Source organism: Ailuropoda melanoleuca, chromosome 11, assembly GCF_002007445.2.
Source record: "Ailuropoda melanoleuca isolate Jingjing chromosome 11, ASM200744v2, whole genome shotgun sequence".
In the NCBI taxonomy this organism is placed as follows: domain Eukaryota; kingdom Metazoa; phylum Chordata; class Mammalia; order Carnivora; family Ursidae; genus Ailuropoda; species Ailuropoda melanoleuca.
This window is the reverse complement of record NC_048228.1, coordinates 67,665,054-67,684,101: the sequence shown is the minus strand read 5'-3', so window position 1 is coordinate 67,684,101 and position 19,048 is coordinate 67,665,054. Positions and strand designations below refer to the sequence as shown.

Sequence of the window (19,048 nt, the reverse complement as noted above, 5' to 3'; positions counted from 1 at the left end):
GGCTCTTTTAGCTCTTCAAGAAATGCTTCCTAAATTGGGCATGTTTTCTTCCAGAAGGAATTCCAAGGTATCACTGAGCAATTTTTTGCCTATAAATAAAACACTATTTCAACCTTACCTGGGGCTTTGGTGGAATCCCCATAATTGTGATGCAAAGCTCCTCCAATGCATTGGATGCCTAATGAAGATAAGAAGATACATAGGACAAGCTTTTGCTTTCACAACACTGACGTGGAAGATAGAACTGCCGAATGTTAGGAGCACAAGGATATTTCAAATACCCAGAATAGAATCCTTCTTGTGTCCCATTAAAACTCTGTAGGAATCCATTGGTTTCTCTCATGACAAAAACTTGGCTCCTGAAAGTAAAACCTTCCTTGTGACCAGAGGGGAGAATGTTATATGCTGGACATATGCGTGGATTAAGGCTTCCGCTGTGGTCCAGATACATAGTTCTCAGTACTTGCTCAGGGCCCATGAAATTCTACGACTGAGAGAAACCAGAACAGGGCCAAAAGAGGGATTATTCTTTCCAGCTTGTAGCAGAGTTTGAATCTACATGCCAAAGATGTGAGCCTCGCAGAATATTACTCATTATTGGCTAATTTGAAAATCCTGCCGTGGCTCACAAACAATGGGAGTTGGAGGGGAGGAAGCCGCACACGGTGCACCTAACCTGGGTTACCACCCTTCCAGGCTGCTGACTGCACACCCCAGGATCAGGTTTTTCAAAGCATCTGAGCACAGAAGTAGGGCAGGGCTCCCTGTGGTTAGGAGCCAGCTGGGTGTGGTGAGAAGTAACACAAATGGACAAGCAGGGGCGAAACCTGCTTTGCACAGAATTGAGCACACTAGCACCATGAACAATTGATTCCTTAATAAATGCATAGAAGTACAGAGGAGCGGGAACAGTGCTGAGGGTGGGGGGTGATAGCATTAGTCGTTAAAAACATGGGCTGTAGAGCGGAGCCGCGTGCAACTCAGAAGCAGCGCAAGTTCCAGTTCTGCTCTTCGGCTGTGCCACCCTGGGCTGGTTACCTAACCTCTCCAAACTTCGGTGTCTTCAGCTGCAAGTTGGCGATGACAACATCGCCTCGGAGAGTTCTTGGAAGGATTAAGTTTAGGTAGAGCTCTTAGCACAGTGCCAGGTACATAGCAATTAGTTGACAATAATAGCATTAAAGAATGTGTGGCCTGTAAAGCTGGGTTTACAACGGCAGTGACTCTTAATTTAGAAGACATGCCATACAGGATTGTTTGGAAGAGCAGAATGTGTTTACAGGGTGGGTTGTAGCTAGGGATCCAGACAGAGACCCAAACTGGCTTCTCTGAGCATTCCCCCAGAGCATCAGAAGTCCGCTTTGTTCTCGTCCATTTGTGTGCACCGGCTTCTCTGAGCATCCCCCCAGCACATCAGAGGTCCGCTTTGTTCTCGTCCATTTGTGTGCCTGCCATGCAGATTGTGGGGATATATAGGAATAATATGAAAGGGCTCCTATTTATAAGTGTTTCAATAATTCGCATACTGTCCTTAAAACACGACTGTGATATCTTTCGTGTGTGAAGGAAGCAGCCAGTAGTTGGTCCAGTGTGGATCTCAGCCGTCTACATTCCTGTATTTCCTTGGCACTGACTGTTAAGCCTATGGCTGTGGGGTTGGATGAGAGAAAGAGTAACACTGATATACTCCCTCCCACTTTTTCCCATCAGGGCTGGGTACATAGGTCACCGCATAAAAATCTGGAAACAAATTCCTGAAACCTCCTTTTATGGCCCATCTAGAAATGCTGTAAAATACAAAACAATAAGAAGAAAATATCTAGTGATGTCATGTGTCTCTTAACACACAGAATAAATTCAGTGTCTCCTGAGAACACAGCTTTGAAGCCGGACGAGGCTTGGCAACAAGACTGAAGTTTGACGGAAAAAGTTTCAAAACATGTTGCATTTTCTCCGGCCACTCTTCTCATGAAGTCATTATTCTCTGAACTACAACTATTCTTTAAGGATTTTTCTTATACTAAGTTTTTAATATTTTCTTTTTTATTTGTGGACCTTAAAGATCCTTTCTTTCCTCTTTGGTAAAAATGTTTTGAACGTGAGTGTTTCATATGTGAATGTTTGGATAATCACATAAATAATAAAATTATAGTTAATGTGAAAAGTAATGATTTTTAAAAGTTGTATCAGTAAATGTAAACGATTCCATAGTAAATTTACCAAAGCTCTCCTCAAAAAGTGCACAGTCGCCAAATCCAGTAAAAGCTTCGTCTGGCTTCATGGTGTCTAGATGAGTGCTTTAAATTCATCCTTTTAGTACTGAAGAAATGAAATGATTCTGAGGGTGTTCGTGAATTTTAAATACAACGCAGAAGTTCATACGCTGGCTACCATCCTTCCTGTTACACAGCCATCGGTGTTCGTCCAGCAACTTGAGATACAAATCATAAATGTCATCTATTGTGATCCTGGTCTCGCTTTTCCATTTCATGCCACGAGCTCCGCGCACGAGGCAGGAGGAATATAGCCCTGCACAAGGCTGCTTCTGCACCTGGGTCGTGATGACACTCTGGAAGGACGACGTGACCTTGTCACAGCATGGCACCTTAGCCAGACCACATAGGGGTTACGCCCCAGGCACACCGCTGACTGGTCTGAATGAGGCCCTCCTCTCCACCCAGGAAACTAGTGATACTGATGCTGAAAGATACTAGTTACTGACGCTAACTCTCTGCCACAGTCGCACTAGAAAGCAGCAGCAGCAGCACCCGGTCGAGATGGTGGAGAGAGGGCATGCTTATGTTCAACGCCTCACGCTTCCACGTACAGGAAGAGCTAGACCAACACTCCTCACTTCCCAGCCCTCTCTGAACTCTTTCCTGTGGGAAGAGGAGGGAGTCACCTGATCGATGACTGGGAGGAGGAAACCAGGCAGGCTCCGTTCATCTCTTTCCTCCTTTGGAGCCAGCTTTGTGGCTGGCTACTCTCGCTGGGGCTTTCTCTGCCCTGGGCCGGGACACCTGACTGGCCGGGAGGCCTCGAGTCACTGTCTAAGCCCAGTTTAAATTCTGAGAGTAGCAAACACGCTTGGTGTCAGATCTAAGGCCACATTCATAAACTGCCTTTTCAGTTACAGTGATATTTTGATCTCTGTAAGTCTGACTCCGTGTTTCTCCCTCTATGGGTTTCAAACTCAATTGAGGGAGAGGATATTGGCCTCCAAATGCAACAACGGATACATTAATTTTAATCTAACACAGAATTTGATTTTGAAATTAGCATTTTCATTTCCAAAGTATGTGCATATTATCTGCAAATCTATTTCACTTAGAGAGAAAGGCCCCAGCATGACCTTACAACATAAACTCAGGGCACTGATTATTACCTGCCGATGATGTAATAATTTCTACCGTGTTGACATGTTTTAATGAGTCCATAAAGTTATGACGGGTCCAAAGGGAGAAATGGAGTGACACCTACTTATGTCACTACAAAACACCTCCAATCGGAATTACCTGAGGCTGAGAATCAAGGGACAGCAAGGCCGAACAAGCGTCATCTATCTGTAGAAAATAAAAATGCCAGTTACATCTTGGAAATAGAAAGAACGGCCTCAAGATTAAGGAGCATCCTGTTATCATGTGGTTCTTTATGACATAAATCTGATCACATCATCTAAATGAACAAGATAATAGCATAAGTGTTAAATGATAAATAGCACACAGAAGAAACTCCACACAACAGCAGTCTGCCCATTCTCTAGCAAGGAGCCAGCGTTAGGAAAGGGTTCTAGTTCAGTGAAGGTTTACTGGGGGATCAGTAAAGGTTTTGCCACACTCTTCACATTTGAAAGTTTTCTCTCCAGTTCAGCTTGTCATCCTTCTGTTTAGACGTGACCACTGCCTAAAGACTTTCTCAGATTGACTACATCTCTATGGGTTTTTCCAGCAGGAATTCTCTGGTGCTCAACAAGACTGGAGGACTGCTTTAAAGCTTTCCCCACATTCATTAACTTTATAAGGATTCTCTCCATATTGGATACCCTGATGTATAATAAGGTCTGACCTTTGCACATTTATTACATTTATAATGGTTCTCTGGAAAGTGACTCCTCAGATGTTTATAGCATTTGAGCCTTGCTTAAACTTTTTCTCAGATTCACTGCATTGATCTATTCTCTTTCCATTATAAAGGCTCTGGTAGGGTTTTAAAAATTTTATTTAAATTCAATTTAATTAACATAAACTGTATTATTAGTTTCAGAGGTAGAATGCAGTGATTCATCAGTTGCATATAACATGCAGTGCTCATCACATCACGTGCCCTCCTTAATGCCCATCACCCAATTACCCCATCCCTTACCACCTCCCCTCCAGCAACCTTCGGCTTGTTCCCTAGAGTTCAGAGTCTCTTAGGTTTGCCTCCCTCTCTGTTTTCCTCTTATTTTTCCTTCCCTCCCCCTATGGGCTCTGGTAGTTTTGTATGTTTGACTCCTCTGTGAAGGCCTTTCTCATTTCACTGCACAGGTGAAGTTCTTCCCGATGACTGATACTCTGATACTTATCAGGCACTGATGGATTGTTAAGCATCGTCCCAAGTTTAACAAGTTCATAGATTTCTGAATTCTGTGCTGTTCAGTAAGGCTTGAGTGCCAGTTAAAGAATGTGGCAAGACTTTAAACAATGCTAATCCCTGACTCGATATCAGAGCATTTATAGTGGAGAGAAATTTTACAAATATGAAGAATTTGGAAGCCCTTTATAATCAGGGCTGAAACCTTATTCAGTATCATAGAATTCATAGAGAAGCCTTATTAATGTAAAGAATGTGGTAAAATCTTTAAGGACTTCTCAACTCTCATTCATCGTCACAGAGTTCATACTGAGGAGAAACCTTACAAATAGAATACGGCAGGCCTCTTCTGGAACTCACAACTTACCAAAACAGATCTCATAGAGGAGGGAAACCAGAACATGTACAGAAAGTGGCAAAGCCTTTAACTGAAATTCAGTCATTACTCAGGATCCCCAAAGTCACACTAGATTCAAACCCTACAAATGTAAAAAAAAAAAAAAAAAAAAAAAAAAAAAAAAAAAAAAAAAAAAAAAAAAAGTCCTCTGTTTTAAAAAATACACCTTAGAAAACACCAGGGAGTGCATAAAGAAAAATAACTTTACAGGTAGAAAAATTGAGAAAAGTATTTCATGGAACATCAAATGTCAATAAATGTCACAGTCAACAGAAGTAAGTCAGTCACTCTTTTCAGAAGTTACTTCAGGTCAGAGTATTTATCACAGGGATATGAGTTAAATGCCTAGGTATTTACTAGTATGCTTCAAAAGATAAAGGGGATGGATTTTTGGACAGGTATAATTAAGTACAACATGCTTTTTTATACTGACCCTATTTGATAAATTTTAATGTATTTCTACTCTCCAATCATTTCATGAAATACCTGTATTCCTAGTGGGTGTGTGAAATCATGTGAATGATTGTGCTGCATCAAAGATAATATGATGCCCTTCTTCATTCCTGGGATTCGTGCATATCTAATTTTCTTTTGAAGATTAACAACAATATAATACATGATATATGATGAAAATCTAAATGGAGATACTGTTTGTGGCTGACTTAAAACACTGGTGTATGTTACCATGATATAGATGTTTAGGAAATCTCCTGTTTTGTATTACTAAGGAATGTTTTGAATTTTATAAATAAAATGTGATATCAGATGATCTTGATGAAAAAGAAGGTGGCAATACAACAAAATATTGTTGTATTTTTGTAATGGCCATAGTTAGAAGTAAGGAATATTAGCTGTTGTGGTTGAAATAAAGAAATCTTTACAGATTAAAAAAAAAGGTTTATTGAACTACAGTTGACAGCCGTTTGCAGCCTTTATCCTAAAGAGAAAAACTGAAAGACTTTAAACTGCAGTGTAAGAGATTTATATATATATATATTAGATTTTATTTATTTATTTGACAGAGATAGAGACAGCCAGCGAGAGAGGGAACACAAGCAGGGGGAGTGGGAGAGGAAGAAGCAGGCTCATAGCAGAGGAGCCTGATGTGGGGCTCGATCCCATAATGCCGGGATCACACCCTGAGCCGAAGGCAGATGCTTAACCGCCGTGCCACCCAGGCGCCCCGAGATTTATATTAATCATTAAAAAACTGTGTTGTGAAGTTAAGCCCTAAAGCTGGATGTCTGGAGTAGTTTATGGCATTTATTTCTTTGATGGCCTTTTAAAATGGGACTGGGAAAAATAGTACTGATTTCTTGTCTGTCTGGGATGATTTGAGTCCTGTTTATGGCCTAACATCTCAGAATTCTTTGTTGATCAGCTTAATTTAGTTTCCATTTTTATACTATACCGAAGAGGGGATAATCATACTCTTTGGTCATAATTCCTGATGTTCCTTATTGCTTCCAAGATGAACTTGTACTATAACATATGATTCTCCAATTTAGAGAATAATGAAGGGATACAATATTACAGAAAACTTTCTTTCCTTTTTATCTTTACAGAGCCTGTCATGTTCTTCATATGTCACAAATTATTTAGAAAATTTTTTTTTATTCCTCTCATCTCTTGTACCCACCCTCCAGCTCCTCTTCCATGCCATACAAATTCGGAATCATGACCACAAAGGGACACACACACACACACACACACACGGGGATAAACTTCTTAAGGGCAGGGGTTATATGCCATATCTGACTTGCCCAGAATAAGCGCTCAATCAATATTCTTTAATTAAATTGCACTGAACTTGTGGAGAGAAAATAAAAAGAGAAGTCAACCGAGAGGAGAAAGGCAAAAAGACGCCTTTCTAAAGATTCGAAATGTGACCGGTGCTTTAATATATCACCTCCAAAAGTGACTTCGTTTGCATCAGTAGGGTCGGAGTGGCTGGTTCCTCTGTGACGCTGTCGCGGTCCGGTCCGTAGGTACCCAGGTACCCGAGGATACCACATGCTCAAAGGCAAAGCTGCCCACCTGCAGACCAGGCTGCCCCCCAGGTGAGGTGGCCACGACCAAGAACCGCCAACCCTCGAGCCTAAGGGCTAACTAATCAGGCATCAACATTGAATAAAAATATCAGAATAAGAAAAAACACCAATTAATCAAATTAGGAGATAATTGCAAAGCTCTTCAGTCTTTGTTCTCTTTTCTTTAAAGGGCGCAGCAATGCTGCTCACCCACTTTCCATTCGGATAAGCATTTGTTCATTTTACTCAGCTTGTGGCCCTAATGGTTTTAAGTGCCACTAATTGCTTTTGTGAACTCTGTGGAGTCTGTTGAAGAATCTGTTTGAAAAGGTTAGGTCTCTGTATAAGGTTTGAAAAGGATGTGTTTCTAGTGTCTGAATAGCTCAGTCATTTTTTAAAACCTCCAGCAAAAAAGTACATGTTTTAGCGTCTTGATTTCTTTAAATCTTTTTCTGTAAAAGAATTTATAGTGTTTTACAACTCTAGTTTTTTCCCCAGCTTTATCATCTAAAATATTTTTTCAAAGGATTTTCACAGAAATAGAGATAATTTCAAGCTAAAATAAAAGTTTGTATATTACACATTAATGTCTATTGTCTAAATTACTCATTTTGTTTATATACCTCTAGTGTGTATTTTGATACACCAAGGCAGAGAACCTTGTAATAGACTTTATGAATTCCTATGCTATTAGGGGTTGTGTAGTACTTGGCACTTAACTATCCATCTTATCTCTTCCTTTATGTATTTTGTTAGAGGTGGCTTAGGTATACAGAATATTCTCCTCAGCTCCTAGTTCATGATCATTATTGAGCTCTCTTTATTTGTTCTTTATTTATTTTATTTTTTTGGTAAGATTTTATTTATTTATTTGACAGGGAGAGACAGCCAGCGAGAGAGGGAACACAAGCAGGGGGAGTGGGAGAGGAAGAAGCAGGCTCTCAGTGGAGGAGCCTGATGTGGGGCTCAATCCCAGAACGCTGGAATCACGCCCTGAGCCAAAGGCAGACGCTTAACGACTGCGCCACCCAGGCGCCCCTATTTTTTCTTTTATATTTCAATTTCCTACTCCTATCCCATCCTTCCATGGGCAACTCTTCTAACGTATTTGAAGTGTATTCTTCATTTATTTATGTTCTTGTAAAATTTGTATTGTTATTCAGTGTGCATGTATGGTATTTTCTTACCTTTTTTTCACATAACACTATAGTTTGAGATCTATCCATGTTACTGGAGACATCTAGTATGTTGCTCCTGACTGCTATAGAATACTCTATAATGTGCACCTACCCTATGTTTGTTGCCTACCCACTCCCCAGTGATAGACAGCTGGGTTTCCTCCAATTCCACTACAAGCAAAGCTGTAATCAACCTCCTTGTATCTGTCCCCCACTTCGGGATCTGTAGGAGGACATCTTTGGGCTACATGCCCAGGAGAGGGAATGCTAGATCATGGGGCTCTCTCAGTTGCTTTCCAGATAGCTCCACCAGTTACACACTCTTCACCAGCAATGCATGAGGCTTGTACATCCCACATCCTTGCTAACACTTGCCATTATCTAGATTCCAATTTTTTGCCAGTCTAATGAGTAGATAGTGACACTTTGTTATTGTCTTGATTTTCATTTCATTATTACTAATGAATCTGAGCATCTCATTAGATGCTTGTTGGGCTTTAGGTTTCTTCTTTGTAAACTCTCTGTTCTATCTTTTGACTACGTTTGCTTTGGATCCCTATCTTTATCCAATTGGTTTGATGGAGTATCTTAGAGATTTTAGAAATTAATCCTTTGTCAGCTTTAGACATAGCCAACACCTTTCAAAGGCTCTTATTTTTTAAATGTAGTCCTTTAGAAAGAAATCTTCACTTTTAATGTAATTCAATCCATCATCTTTTTGGCTNGCCTGGGTGGCACAGTGGTTAAGCGTCTGCCTTTGACTCAGGGTGTGATCCCGGCGTTATGGGATCGAGCCTCACATCAGGCTTCTCCGCTATGAGCCTGCTTCTTCCTCTCCCACTCCCCCTGCTTGTGTTCCCTCTCTCGCTGGCTCTCTCTATCTCTGTCAAATAAATAAATAAAATCTTTAAAAAAAAAAGAATAATTGGCATACAATATATTAATTTCAAGTGCAAAAATAGTGATTTGTTATTTATATACATTACAAAATGGTGAATGGGGTGTCAGCTTTATTTTTCTCCATACAGCAAGCCAGTTTCTCAACCTTCACTTGCCAAACAATCTGTGCTTTTCCCTCTGATTTTTAATGTTACTTTTATTGTAAGTTGTGCATTTCGGCCATAGTTTGGGTTCTCCCAGAAACAGACCTTGAAATAGTGATGTGGATATGAGTAGATTATTAGGGAGATGATTGGTAGAATAGTGAAAAGACAAGCATGGAAGAGAAGGAAGCCAGTATATGTTATCAAGCAGATTACCACCATGCGTAACTGGGCTCAGTCTGTCTGGGGATCTCTAGGAACCAATGCAGAATACATCTGTTATCCCAACTGAGGGAAGAGGCAGCTGAGCTATTTATCCACCAACTCCCTTGGGTCACCAACTGAGGGGTGTTCTCAGTGGTGGGAGCATTTACTCTCAGGTCCTTCTAGTCCAACTACACCCCACACGGGGCTTGAACTCATGACCCTGAGATCAAGAGTTGCATGCTCTACTGACTGAGACAGCCAGATGCCCCCACATTTTGACTTCTAATGTTTTTATGTCATTTAATTCTAACTATTTTGTAATTTCCTCTTTAGTGTGGGGTTATTTACCAAAATGTCACTTATTTTCCAAACAGAAGGGATACTGAAATTATACTTTTGTTGTTAATTTCTAATTTTATTGCATTATGATTGGCAAACATTTAAAAGGGTTCCTTTTTAACTTATGGAAATTTTCTTTGTGTCCTAACCAGGGGTCTCTTTTTGTTTAATGTTCCAATTATACTCAAAAAGAATGTGTATACTATTTAGTGTAGGTTTTAAAAAATATTTCTAATAGATCAAATTTATTAATTGTATGGTTAAGTCTTTGCTATATCTACTGATTTGGTATTTGATTTAACTATCAGTTTTGAGAGAGATATATTAAAAACTCTAAGGGGCGCCTGGGTGGCACAGCGGTTAAGCTTCTGCCTTCTGCTCAGGGCGTGATCCCAGCGTTATGGGATCGAGCCCCACATCAGGCTCCTCCGCTATGAGCCTGCTTCTTCTTCTCCCACTCCCCCTGCTTGTGTTCTCTCTCTCGCTGGCTGTCTCTATCTCTGTTGAATAAATAAATAAAATCTTTAAAAAAAATAAAAAAATAAAAAATAAAAAAAATAAAAACTAACTACAGGGGGGCCTGGGTGGCACAGCGGTTAAGCGTCTGCCTTCGGCTCAGGGCGTGATCCCAGCGTTATGGGATCGAGCCCCACATCAGGCTCCTCCGCTATGAGCCTGCTTCTTCTTCTCCCACTCCCCCTGCTTGTGTTCTCTCTCTCGCTGGCTGTCTCTATCTCTGTTGAATAAATAAATAAAATCTTTAAAAAAAATAAAAAAATAAAAAATAAAAAAAATAAAAACTAACTACAGGGGGGCCTGGGTGGCACAGCGGTTAAGCATCTGCCTTCGGCTCAGGGCGTGATCCCAGCGTTATGGGATCGAGCCCCACATCAGGCTCCTCTGCTATAAGCCTGCTTCTTCCTCTCCCACTCCCCCTGCTTGTGTTCCCTCTCTCGCTGGCTGTCTCTGTCTCTGTCAAATAAATATATAAAATCTTTAAAAAAGAAAAAAAAAACTCTAACTACAAATGTTCACTTATCTATTTTTCCCTGAAGTTTTATCAGTTACTAAGTAAATTTTGAGTTTTTAAAAATACATATTAATAATGGTTGTGTCTTTTGTCCTGTTGTTCTTTTATCAGCATAAAACACTGAGCATAATTTAAGATCTGAGCATACTGAGATACTGAGCATAATTTAACAAAAGCATAAAATAAGGTTCCTCTTTGCTGTGATGGTTTATTTATTTGAATTCTGTTTTATCAGATATTAAGACTGCTACTCCAATTTTTTTGCAATTCATATTTGCTTGGTCTGTCCTTTTCCATACATTTTGCTTAGCCTTTTTTTCTTTTTTGACTTTTATAGACAACCTATTGTTTGATCTTTAAAAAAAAAAATTTCAATCTGAGAATCTCTGTCCTTAGGTGGTATTTCTGGTACATTCACATTATTGTAATTACTCTATTATTAGGGCTTATTTCTGCCATCTTACTTTACCATTTACTACAATTGTTTTGTTTCTTTTTGTCTTTCCTTCTTTCATTTCAAGAATAATAATTCTGAATATTATGGTATCAGAATGTTAGTAAAATCTTAGTTGTCCCAAAACTCAACTATCTTATTTCATTTGCTAATTTCAAAGTAGGTGAAGTTTCCACCAGTTTGTATAAGGACAATGCTTTACCTCATTCCACAGCTGTAGTTCTTGGTCAGGCTGTAATCCTTGAGATAATACAGGAGCACCTAAAAATAAAGTTATACTTAATGTTATTTTTATAGCATTTCTTCTAAAGTTAAAAATTTATATATAATTCAGTTCTGGATGACATTTTTCATTACACTGTACATCATTACCCTCCTATTCAACTAGATATTTCAGCATTTGACTTAGTATAAGGAAACATAATTATTAAATAAACCTTAATAACATTTCAAAGACATTACTGTAAGAATGAATTTCTTTTCGTCTATACAAAAACATGTACGTGAATGTGCATAGCTGCATTTTCATAAGAGCCCCAGAGTGGAAACCATCCAAATGTCTGTTATCTGAGAATAGATAAACAAACTGTGGTGAGTGCCCATAATGGAATACTATTTGGCAATAAATAGGAATGAAGTGATATACCCTGCATCAAAGGGAATATCAGACATATTATGCTAAATCAAATAAGCCAGATGAAAAAGACCAAGTATCATATGATTCCATTCATATGGTACGTCCAGAAAAGGCAAATCTATAATAATAGAAGGATTGGTGGCTTCGTAGAGCTGGGTTAGGAACGGAGACTGACTACAAATGGACATAACAGATTTTGGGGGGGGGTCATGGAAAATTGTATTATTGTGATAGCTGCACAGTTCTTGAAGTCTACTTAAAACCCACTGAGTTGGGGCATCTGGATGGCTCAGTTGGTTAAGTGTTCCATTCTTGGTTTCTGCTCAGGTATTGACCTCTGGGTCCTGGCATCAAGCCCCACGTCAGGCTCTGCACTGAGTGTGGAGATTGCTGGAGATGACCTCTCTCTCCCTCTCCCTCTGTTCCTCTGCCTGCTGTTGTGCTGTCACTTTCTAAAATAAATGAATAAAATCTTTTAAAAAACCCCACTAAGTTGTATATAAAGTATATTTCAATAAAGGTCTTTTTTAAAAAAGAATGACTTGTTAGACCCTTAATTATTATTGAAGTAAAATGTTAACTAGCTTACATCCTCTAAAATAATAATTTCTCCATAGATTCAATTTTCTAATTCATGCTATATAAGTTACCTCAGTAAAAACACTGAGATAATATTTATTAATATTAAATGTAAATACTACTTATTTTCCTATATATATACATTTATCTTTAATAAAATCAAGAAAACATCCTGTAGTAAGAGACTAAATTTTCCTAAGATTTCAAATGTAGCAAAATTAAATACTTAACAGAACAGGCTTAAAGAAAAGAGCTTTTTAAAAATAATAAGATAGCACCTACCAACACCGATTGAACATTTACTTGATGTCAGTCACTATTCTGAGCATTTAAAATATATCTTTTCACCAGAGTTTTTAAAAAAGATTTTCTTTATTTATTTGAGAGAGACAGCATGAGAGAGAGCGAGAGGGAGAGTGGGAGCACGGAGCATGAGCAGGGGTGGGGGGGTGGCAGAGGGAGAGGCAGACTCCCTGCTGAGCAGGGAGCCCAATGTGGGGCTGGATCCCAGGACCCTGGGACCATAACCCAAGCCTAAGGCAGACGCTTAACAAACTGAGCCACCCAGGTGCCCCTTAATCAGACTTTTGAAGTAGCTATTATCTTTTTCCCACTTTAAGATGAGGAAACTGAAGGAAGGATGGATGAAGTAATTTGTCTCAGGTCACCAAAATAGACACATAACAGAGACTGATTTCAAATTAGTTCTGGCAGACTCCAAATCCTGACAGATTTTTTCCCCTAATTCTGCCACTTTTCAGCCAAGTCTTGCCTTAAGTTCACACAAATTTATACTATTATTTAAGTTCTAATAATATTAACAGTTATTAGCTACATTTTCTGTGGTACCAAGCATTAAAAATAACTTACAGGACTCAATGCAGTCTGTAATAGAGCTTTGATTTATCTCAGAACCTAATTGAATCTCCTTTCATAGGACAGCTGTTCAAGGTGGGTAAACATCTCAATTACGTATTTCTCACCATAGCAACATACGAACATACATCTCAAAGTTTCTGTTGCCTGGTGGACAGTACCCTGAGCTGATTCTGTTTTCAAGAAGGGATTAAAGCAGTGCTTCTCAACTTTTCATACAAAACACCTGGTGATCTTACTGAATGAGATTCTAATTCAGTCAGTCAGGGTAACCCCAAGAGTCTGCATTTTTAGCAAGCTCCCTGGTGATACTAATGCTGCTGGACCATGGGTAATGCTGAATATCCAGGGGGATAGAGCATTGCATTGTAGAAAGAAATGGAGGATGCCTCTTTACTCAACAGAACGAAGCAGCTCCAACAAGCATTTTGGGTCTAAGCTTCTCTTTAACAAGTCTGACTATTTTCAAAAGGGGGATATGAATGTCTTCATGAAAACAGTCTGAAAGGCCATAGGGGGGTGGGGGATTGAGATAGGCTGGTGATGGGTATTAAGGAGGGCACATATTGCATGGAGCATTGGGTGTTATACGCAAATAATGAATCAGCACACTATATCAAAAACTAAGGATATACTGTATGGTGACTAACATAACATAATAAAAAATTATTTTAAAAATTAAAAAAAAAAGAAAGAATATTAAAAAAAAAGAAAGGCCATTGCCCCACCATTCCTCACAACTTGGATGCGCGTCTTGTCTACAGTTACTAAAACTGAATAATAGGAAGGTGAAAGAAGAGGAACGGAGGGCAAGAGCAGGATTTGACTGCAAAGAACAGAATGAGAGCCAAGTACTGATGCAAAGGGAAAACGCAAAGATTTCCACTCTGGATTCAGTCTTCCCCGGCACGTACTTCTGACTTCTCCACTCACTCTACCACTGTTCCATGTGACAGGGTGTTCCTGTGAAAAGAATACAATTTTATATTCTTTCTACACCTGCCTGTCTCCCACCCTCCGGTACAAGTGGAAGCTCCTACCTCCACACTGTCTCCCAGCAACTGTGAGCTTGCCTGGACCACACAGAAATTGCCATTATATTTAACTTAGTCCGAAGCACTTATATAATCAAAAAGGGGCACTTTGTGGCTCTTACACAACACATGTAAATATAGTTCCAAGGTAAAAAGGTTAGAGGAGCCAACATTTTTAAATATTTGTAATTTTAGAAACCCACCAGTATCTTAGTACCAAACCCAAACCTTAGGGGGAATTATTTTTCTCTCCTTTGTGTAACCGTTAACGAAAGTTGATGTGCTTCTCCACCTCCCCCCACCAAGATACCCTAGATGTGGGCTTTATATTGTCAAATATAGATACTAGATACTTTCTCAAATAATAGTCCGAGATACTGCCCTTATCTTCTAGATCATGAAAGCTGCCCTGTTTTTGATCAGTTTTGAGGTACTTATACTTACGTACTATCTAGTAAAGTAAAACCTTTAGCCTTATTTTTACAGTCTAACTAATGTAAATAATACAGATAGACAACTTTTGCATCTGTAAATACACCATCTGTAAGAGAAATAAAAGCTGACCTTTTTATTGGGGTATAACTGACATACAACATTGTATTAGTTTCAGGGGTACAACATAACCATCCTAAATTTGTATATATCGTGAAATGATCACCACAATAAGTCTAGTTAACATCCATCATCATACATAGTTACGGATTTTTTTTTCTTGTGATGATAACTTTTAAGATTTACTCTTAGCAGCTTTCAAATATGCCATATAGTCACCCTGCTGTACATTACGCGCCCATGGCTTATCTATTTTATAACTGGAAGTTTGTACGTTTTGAGTCCCTTCACCCATTTCACACACCCCCACCTCCCACCTCTGTGAACCACCCATCTGTTCTCTGTATCCTCAGGCTTGGTTTGATTTTGGTTTGTTGGGTTTTTTTGTTTTGTTTTCATTTTTTTAGATTCCACATATAAGTCAGATCATACAGTATTTATCTTTCTCTGAAAAACAGACCTGATTAAACGTGGTGCTCATTTTCTCTTCTTGTTGCTAGCACTTCACTAATGTAGGGTTTGAAAGGGAGAAATTGCTACTGCTGACTGAATTTTAATAATTACTCTATGGTTAGGGGTCTGAGTAGGAAAAAACCCTTCTTCATTTAGTCTTGGGCACTCTGATCACGTACCATCACAAACCAAATCAAGGTTTGTTGCTGTTATCCAAAATGTGTCCTTTTTTAGGAAATTTCCTTCTTTATTTTAAAAATGTTCTCCAAAGAGTAAACTGTTTCATGCACCAAACCTGTAGAGGCTCTTCATCTTCTCATTGCTGTTGCACGCTTGGCTAACTCGTTTTCCCAAGGATGCTCCACTTACTGACACTTTATTTCCCTCTAGCTTTGTGACATTTGTTTTGTTGTTTTTTTAGGTACATCCAGTTGCATCTTGCATAATAATTAATCTTGGTAGATTATCTCCCAGGTTGGTTATATACGTCATGCTTCCCCTCCCATGCCATTTGTAGGGACTCCAGACCAGGGAAGATCACACTATATGTCCTCCCTCTCCCCTCCCCCCCACATCTTTAGAGAGATAAGATTAGTTGTTTTTGTTTTTGTTTTTGTTTTTTTAATATCAAGAGCAGGTCTAAAGGGGAAAAAGATACAAAATGGTAGTCTAGGGGGTCTCTGTGAGGTGAAAAAACATCTTGTCCCTTTGCTTGAGAAATACTGGGGATATTTATGAGATGATTGGTCAGCCAGCAGATACGCTCTTTTTCGAAATAAAATCCAAGACTTGTCTTTTTTGGAAAGCAGCCTTCCACAGTTTCTGCTTAATCACCAGCAGCCTGAAAATTCCCCCCGCCTCCCAAAAAAGCAGTTATCTCCAGCTGATGCAAATATCACTGTAAGCACATAACATGTAACATGCATGGCAAATACATTTGCTTTACAAAGAAAAAGACACTTTAAAAACTCTAATTATCTGCTTCCTTAATAAGATAGATAAGACTGCCATCCTAATTCTACCAATAGCAAATTTAAAACATAAATAAAACAAATAAAACAAAAATAAAACAAAGTAAATAACGTTACTTTGCATAAGTTATGCTATATAATTGCTGGCTGTGTGATGGAGGTTTAGGTCTAGCTTCTGACTGCTTAGATTCCATAGCCACATGACCTCGTTTTTTAAGCTGGAGTGCCCCTCCTTGCCCCCTTCTCCAACGTCCCCAGGAAAGGGGAAAAAGTCACAACAATGAAAGGACAGCAATAAAAATAAATACATTGGACAAGAAGACTAGCTTCAGTTTCTCCACTTCTAATTGAGGGCTGGCCTGCATGCTCTGAAAGGTCCCTGCAGTTGGGGTTTCAAGTCTCCAGTGTTCTGAACAATGATGAGATGGCCTGCCCACCTTTGCCTCACTGACAGGAGAGCAGAGGGAAGCTAAGAGAAGCTGCTGTAGAGTTAGAAAATTCGTGGTCTTAGCAGGATAGTGGCTGGCCCTGGAGAGGACTCTGGGTCAGAGGTGGGAGGTAAAGGATGGATCCCTCAAGGTCCCTAGAAACATAACCTTTAGGGAATAGGGAAGTGATCTCCCCATTGGAACATGCTGGGCTTGCCTCTACCTTGTCTTCGAAGCATCAGACAGCCCTCCCTGACCTCGCTTTTGTTTTTCCCACTTCTTTTCTCTAAACCACGCACAAGAAACAATAAAATAAATACATTGTTATTTTAGATTCACATCTGCCTTCACTGTCTTTAGCTGTAGCAGGGACTGAAAGCCCCGCTTGCGCACTTGCTTCTCCAACGTTATGATTAAAAAAAAAAAAAAGTCTCCATTCTTTTTCCTGATCTGGTTCATCAAAACCTAAAAGGCACAGAGCCCACCCATGCCCTCTTCTAAACGGCTAGAATGGAGCCTGTCAGGGTTATCTAGACGGAATAGGAGCTCACTCACTGAAGATGTGCCCTCTCCAAGTTTACCTGGCATCAGCAGGTGAAATACCAAACTCTGTTTTTACTTCAGCCATCAATCCCTCTGGTAATTGCAATGAAAGGGAACGCATTTTAACTTTCACTATGTTAATTTATTAAAGTTTTCACGGACTGCGGGCCAGGGACATCCCGAGTGTGAGGGAGACCTACAAGTTTTCTCCAACCGCAGGCTGCCCAGGGCCTGGGGATTTCGGCCGGGCAGGGACTGCGCTCCAGCCCGGCCACTAGCACCTGCGCCGCTCGCTGCCCGTGCGCGGCGACGCGTGCCGGTTGTCAAAGGCGAGAAGCTGGGAAGCCCCACAGCAGGAGGGGAAGGAGAGAACCAGAAGCCAACCGAAGAGGAGAGAAAGGAGGGAAGAGAGCGCGGCAGGTGGCCAGGGGAAAGGACCAAGGAGCTGCGGACGCGGGGCGGGACGGTGGCACGGGAGCCCGGGGGGCGGGCGGGGCCCGCTTACCTAGGCAGGTGCCCGCGCAGCAGGCGAGTAGCAGCAGCAGCAGGGGCCGGGACGCGGCGGCCACCTGTCCGGGGGCCGGTGCGGGGCGGCGGTTGGCTGCTCTCGGCATCTCGGCGCTGGCGGGAGGCTCGGGGCTCAGAGTCTGTGCTGCGCCGACCAGCACTCCACGCGGGGGCCTGGCAGTGTCTCTGTGTCTCGGGCGCGCTGCTCGCGGGGCTCCGCACGCCGCCAACTTTTAAATCTCGCGGACACGTGGGCTGGGGCGGTGCGGTCTCCACGCGCGTCACCTCGCAGCCCACCGCCCCCGGCCTCCGTCGCGTCACTCGCGACCCGCTGCCTACCCCCGGCCCCCCACCCGCAGCGGGATCCGCCCCCGGCCATAGTTGTGACTCAGGGCACCGCGCATTTTCTCTCTGCCCGCCCTCAGGGCTTTGGGATGAGCATGGAAATAAAACACTGCACGTCCATTGGCTTCTTGGCAAGGATTTGATTGGGAGCCGGAGGAGGATGGCAAACCAGGAGGCTGAGAGAGGCTGGGATGGGGGGGGGGCGGGTTAAGCTTGGTGGTGGCGACGCTCTCTCATTTCTCACGTCTGCCAGGGATGCCCCTTCTTCACCCTCTCGGGAAGCCTTCTGTGCCCACCAACTGTGCATGCCTCTACCTTTGTAGAAGCGCCTCTGTCCTGCTCACGACTCGTTCATCCCCAGCTCCCAGCACCAGCCCAGTGCATATCAGCAGTGGTGATGTTGGTGTGCCCCAAATTACTGCAAGGTCTGAGATCATTTAGTAAAATGCAGTTATCTGTTGAAGAAGGTCGAGGAGAAAGGATTGCTGAGATTTGACCACACGTACAAACTTTCCAATAGTCTGGAAGGTCTTTGGCTGTCCTATGGATTTCCAAGTCCAAGGTTACTCCTTTTTCTATGCATTTCTCCTGCTGTCACTCCCTAGCTGTTGCCTTCTGTTTTCTAGGGTGATCGGAGCTCTGCTATCCCCCTCCATACTTTTCTTTACTTCCTAAGTGGAAATGTCCAGGAAGCAGTCTCTTCCAGAAATACTGGCTGATACTGTTTTAATTTCCTTCTACAGAAAGAGGGAAGACTGATTTCATCTGACCTCCTTTCGAAAGGAACACAGAGGAAAGGGTAGAAAGGACGTACATTAATATTTCTTAAGGGACATCTTCCCATGCTATTTAATTTAACATTCATGGCATCCC

General features: G+C 41.1%; 1 protein-coding gene across 4 annotated transcripts in view; it reads right to left on the bottom strand.

The window, feature by feature from the left end:
* Nucleotides 1-18,224, bottom strand: part of NMU (neuromedin U) — a 30,177-nt gene extending 11,953 nt beyond the window's left edge. The window contains exons 1-4 of one of the 4 annotated variants that reach the window (XM_034671825.1): nucleotides 17,829-18,220; nucleotides 11,453-11,511; nucleotides 3,516-3,563; nucleotides 119-178 (exon numbers count right to left, since the gene is read on the bottom strand). In XM_034671825.1, coding sequence (XP_034527716.1) covers nucleotides 119-178; nucleotides 3,516-3,563; nucleotides 11,453-11,511; nucleotides 17,829-17,937 — 276 coding nt within the window. In that variant the 5' untranslated portion in view covers nucleotides 17,938-18,220. Of the gene's footprint in view, nucleotides 1-118; nucleotides 179-3,515; nucleotides 3,564-11,452; nucleotides 11,512-17,828 lie in introns of all 4 variants that reach the window. The other 3 variants (XM_034671827.1, XM_034671824.1, XM_034671826.1) reach the window with 3 other exon arrangements.
* Between the last annotated feature and the right edge of the window lie 824 nt (nucleotides 18,225-19,048).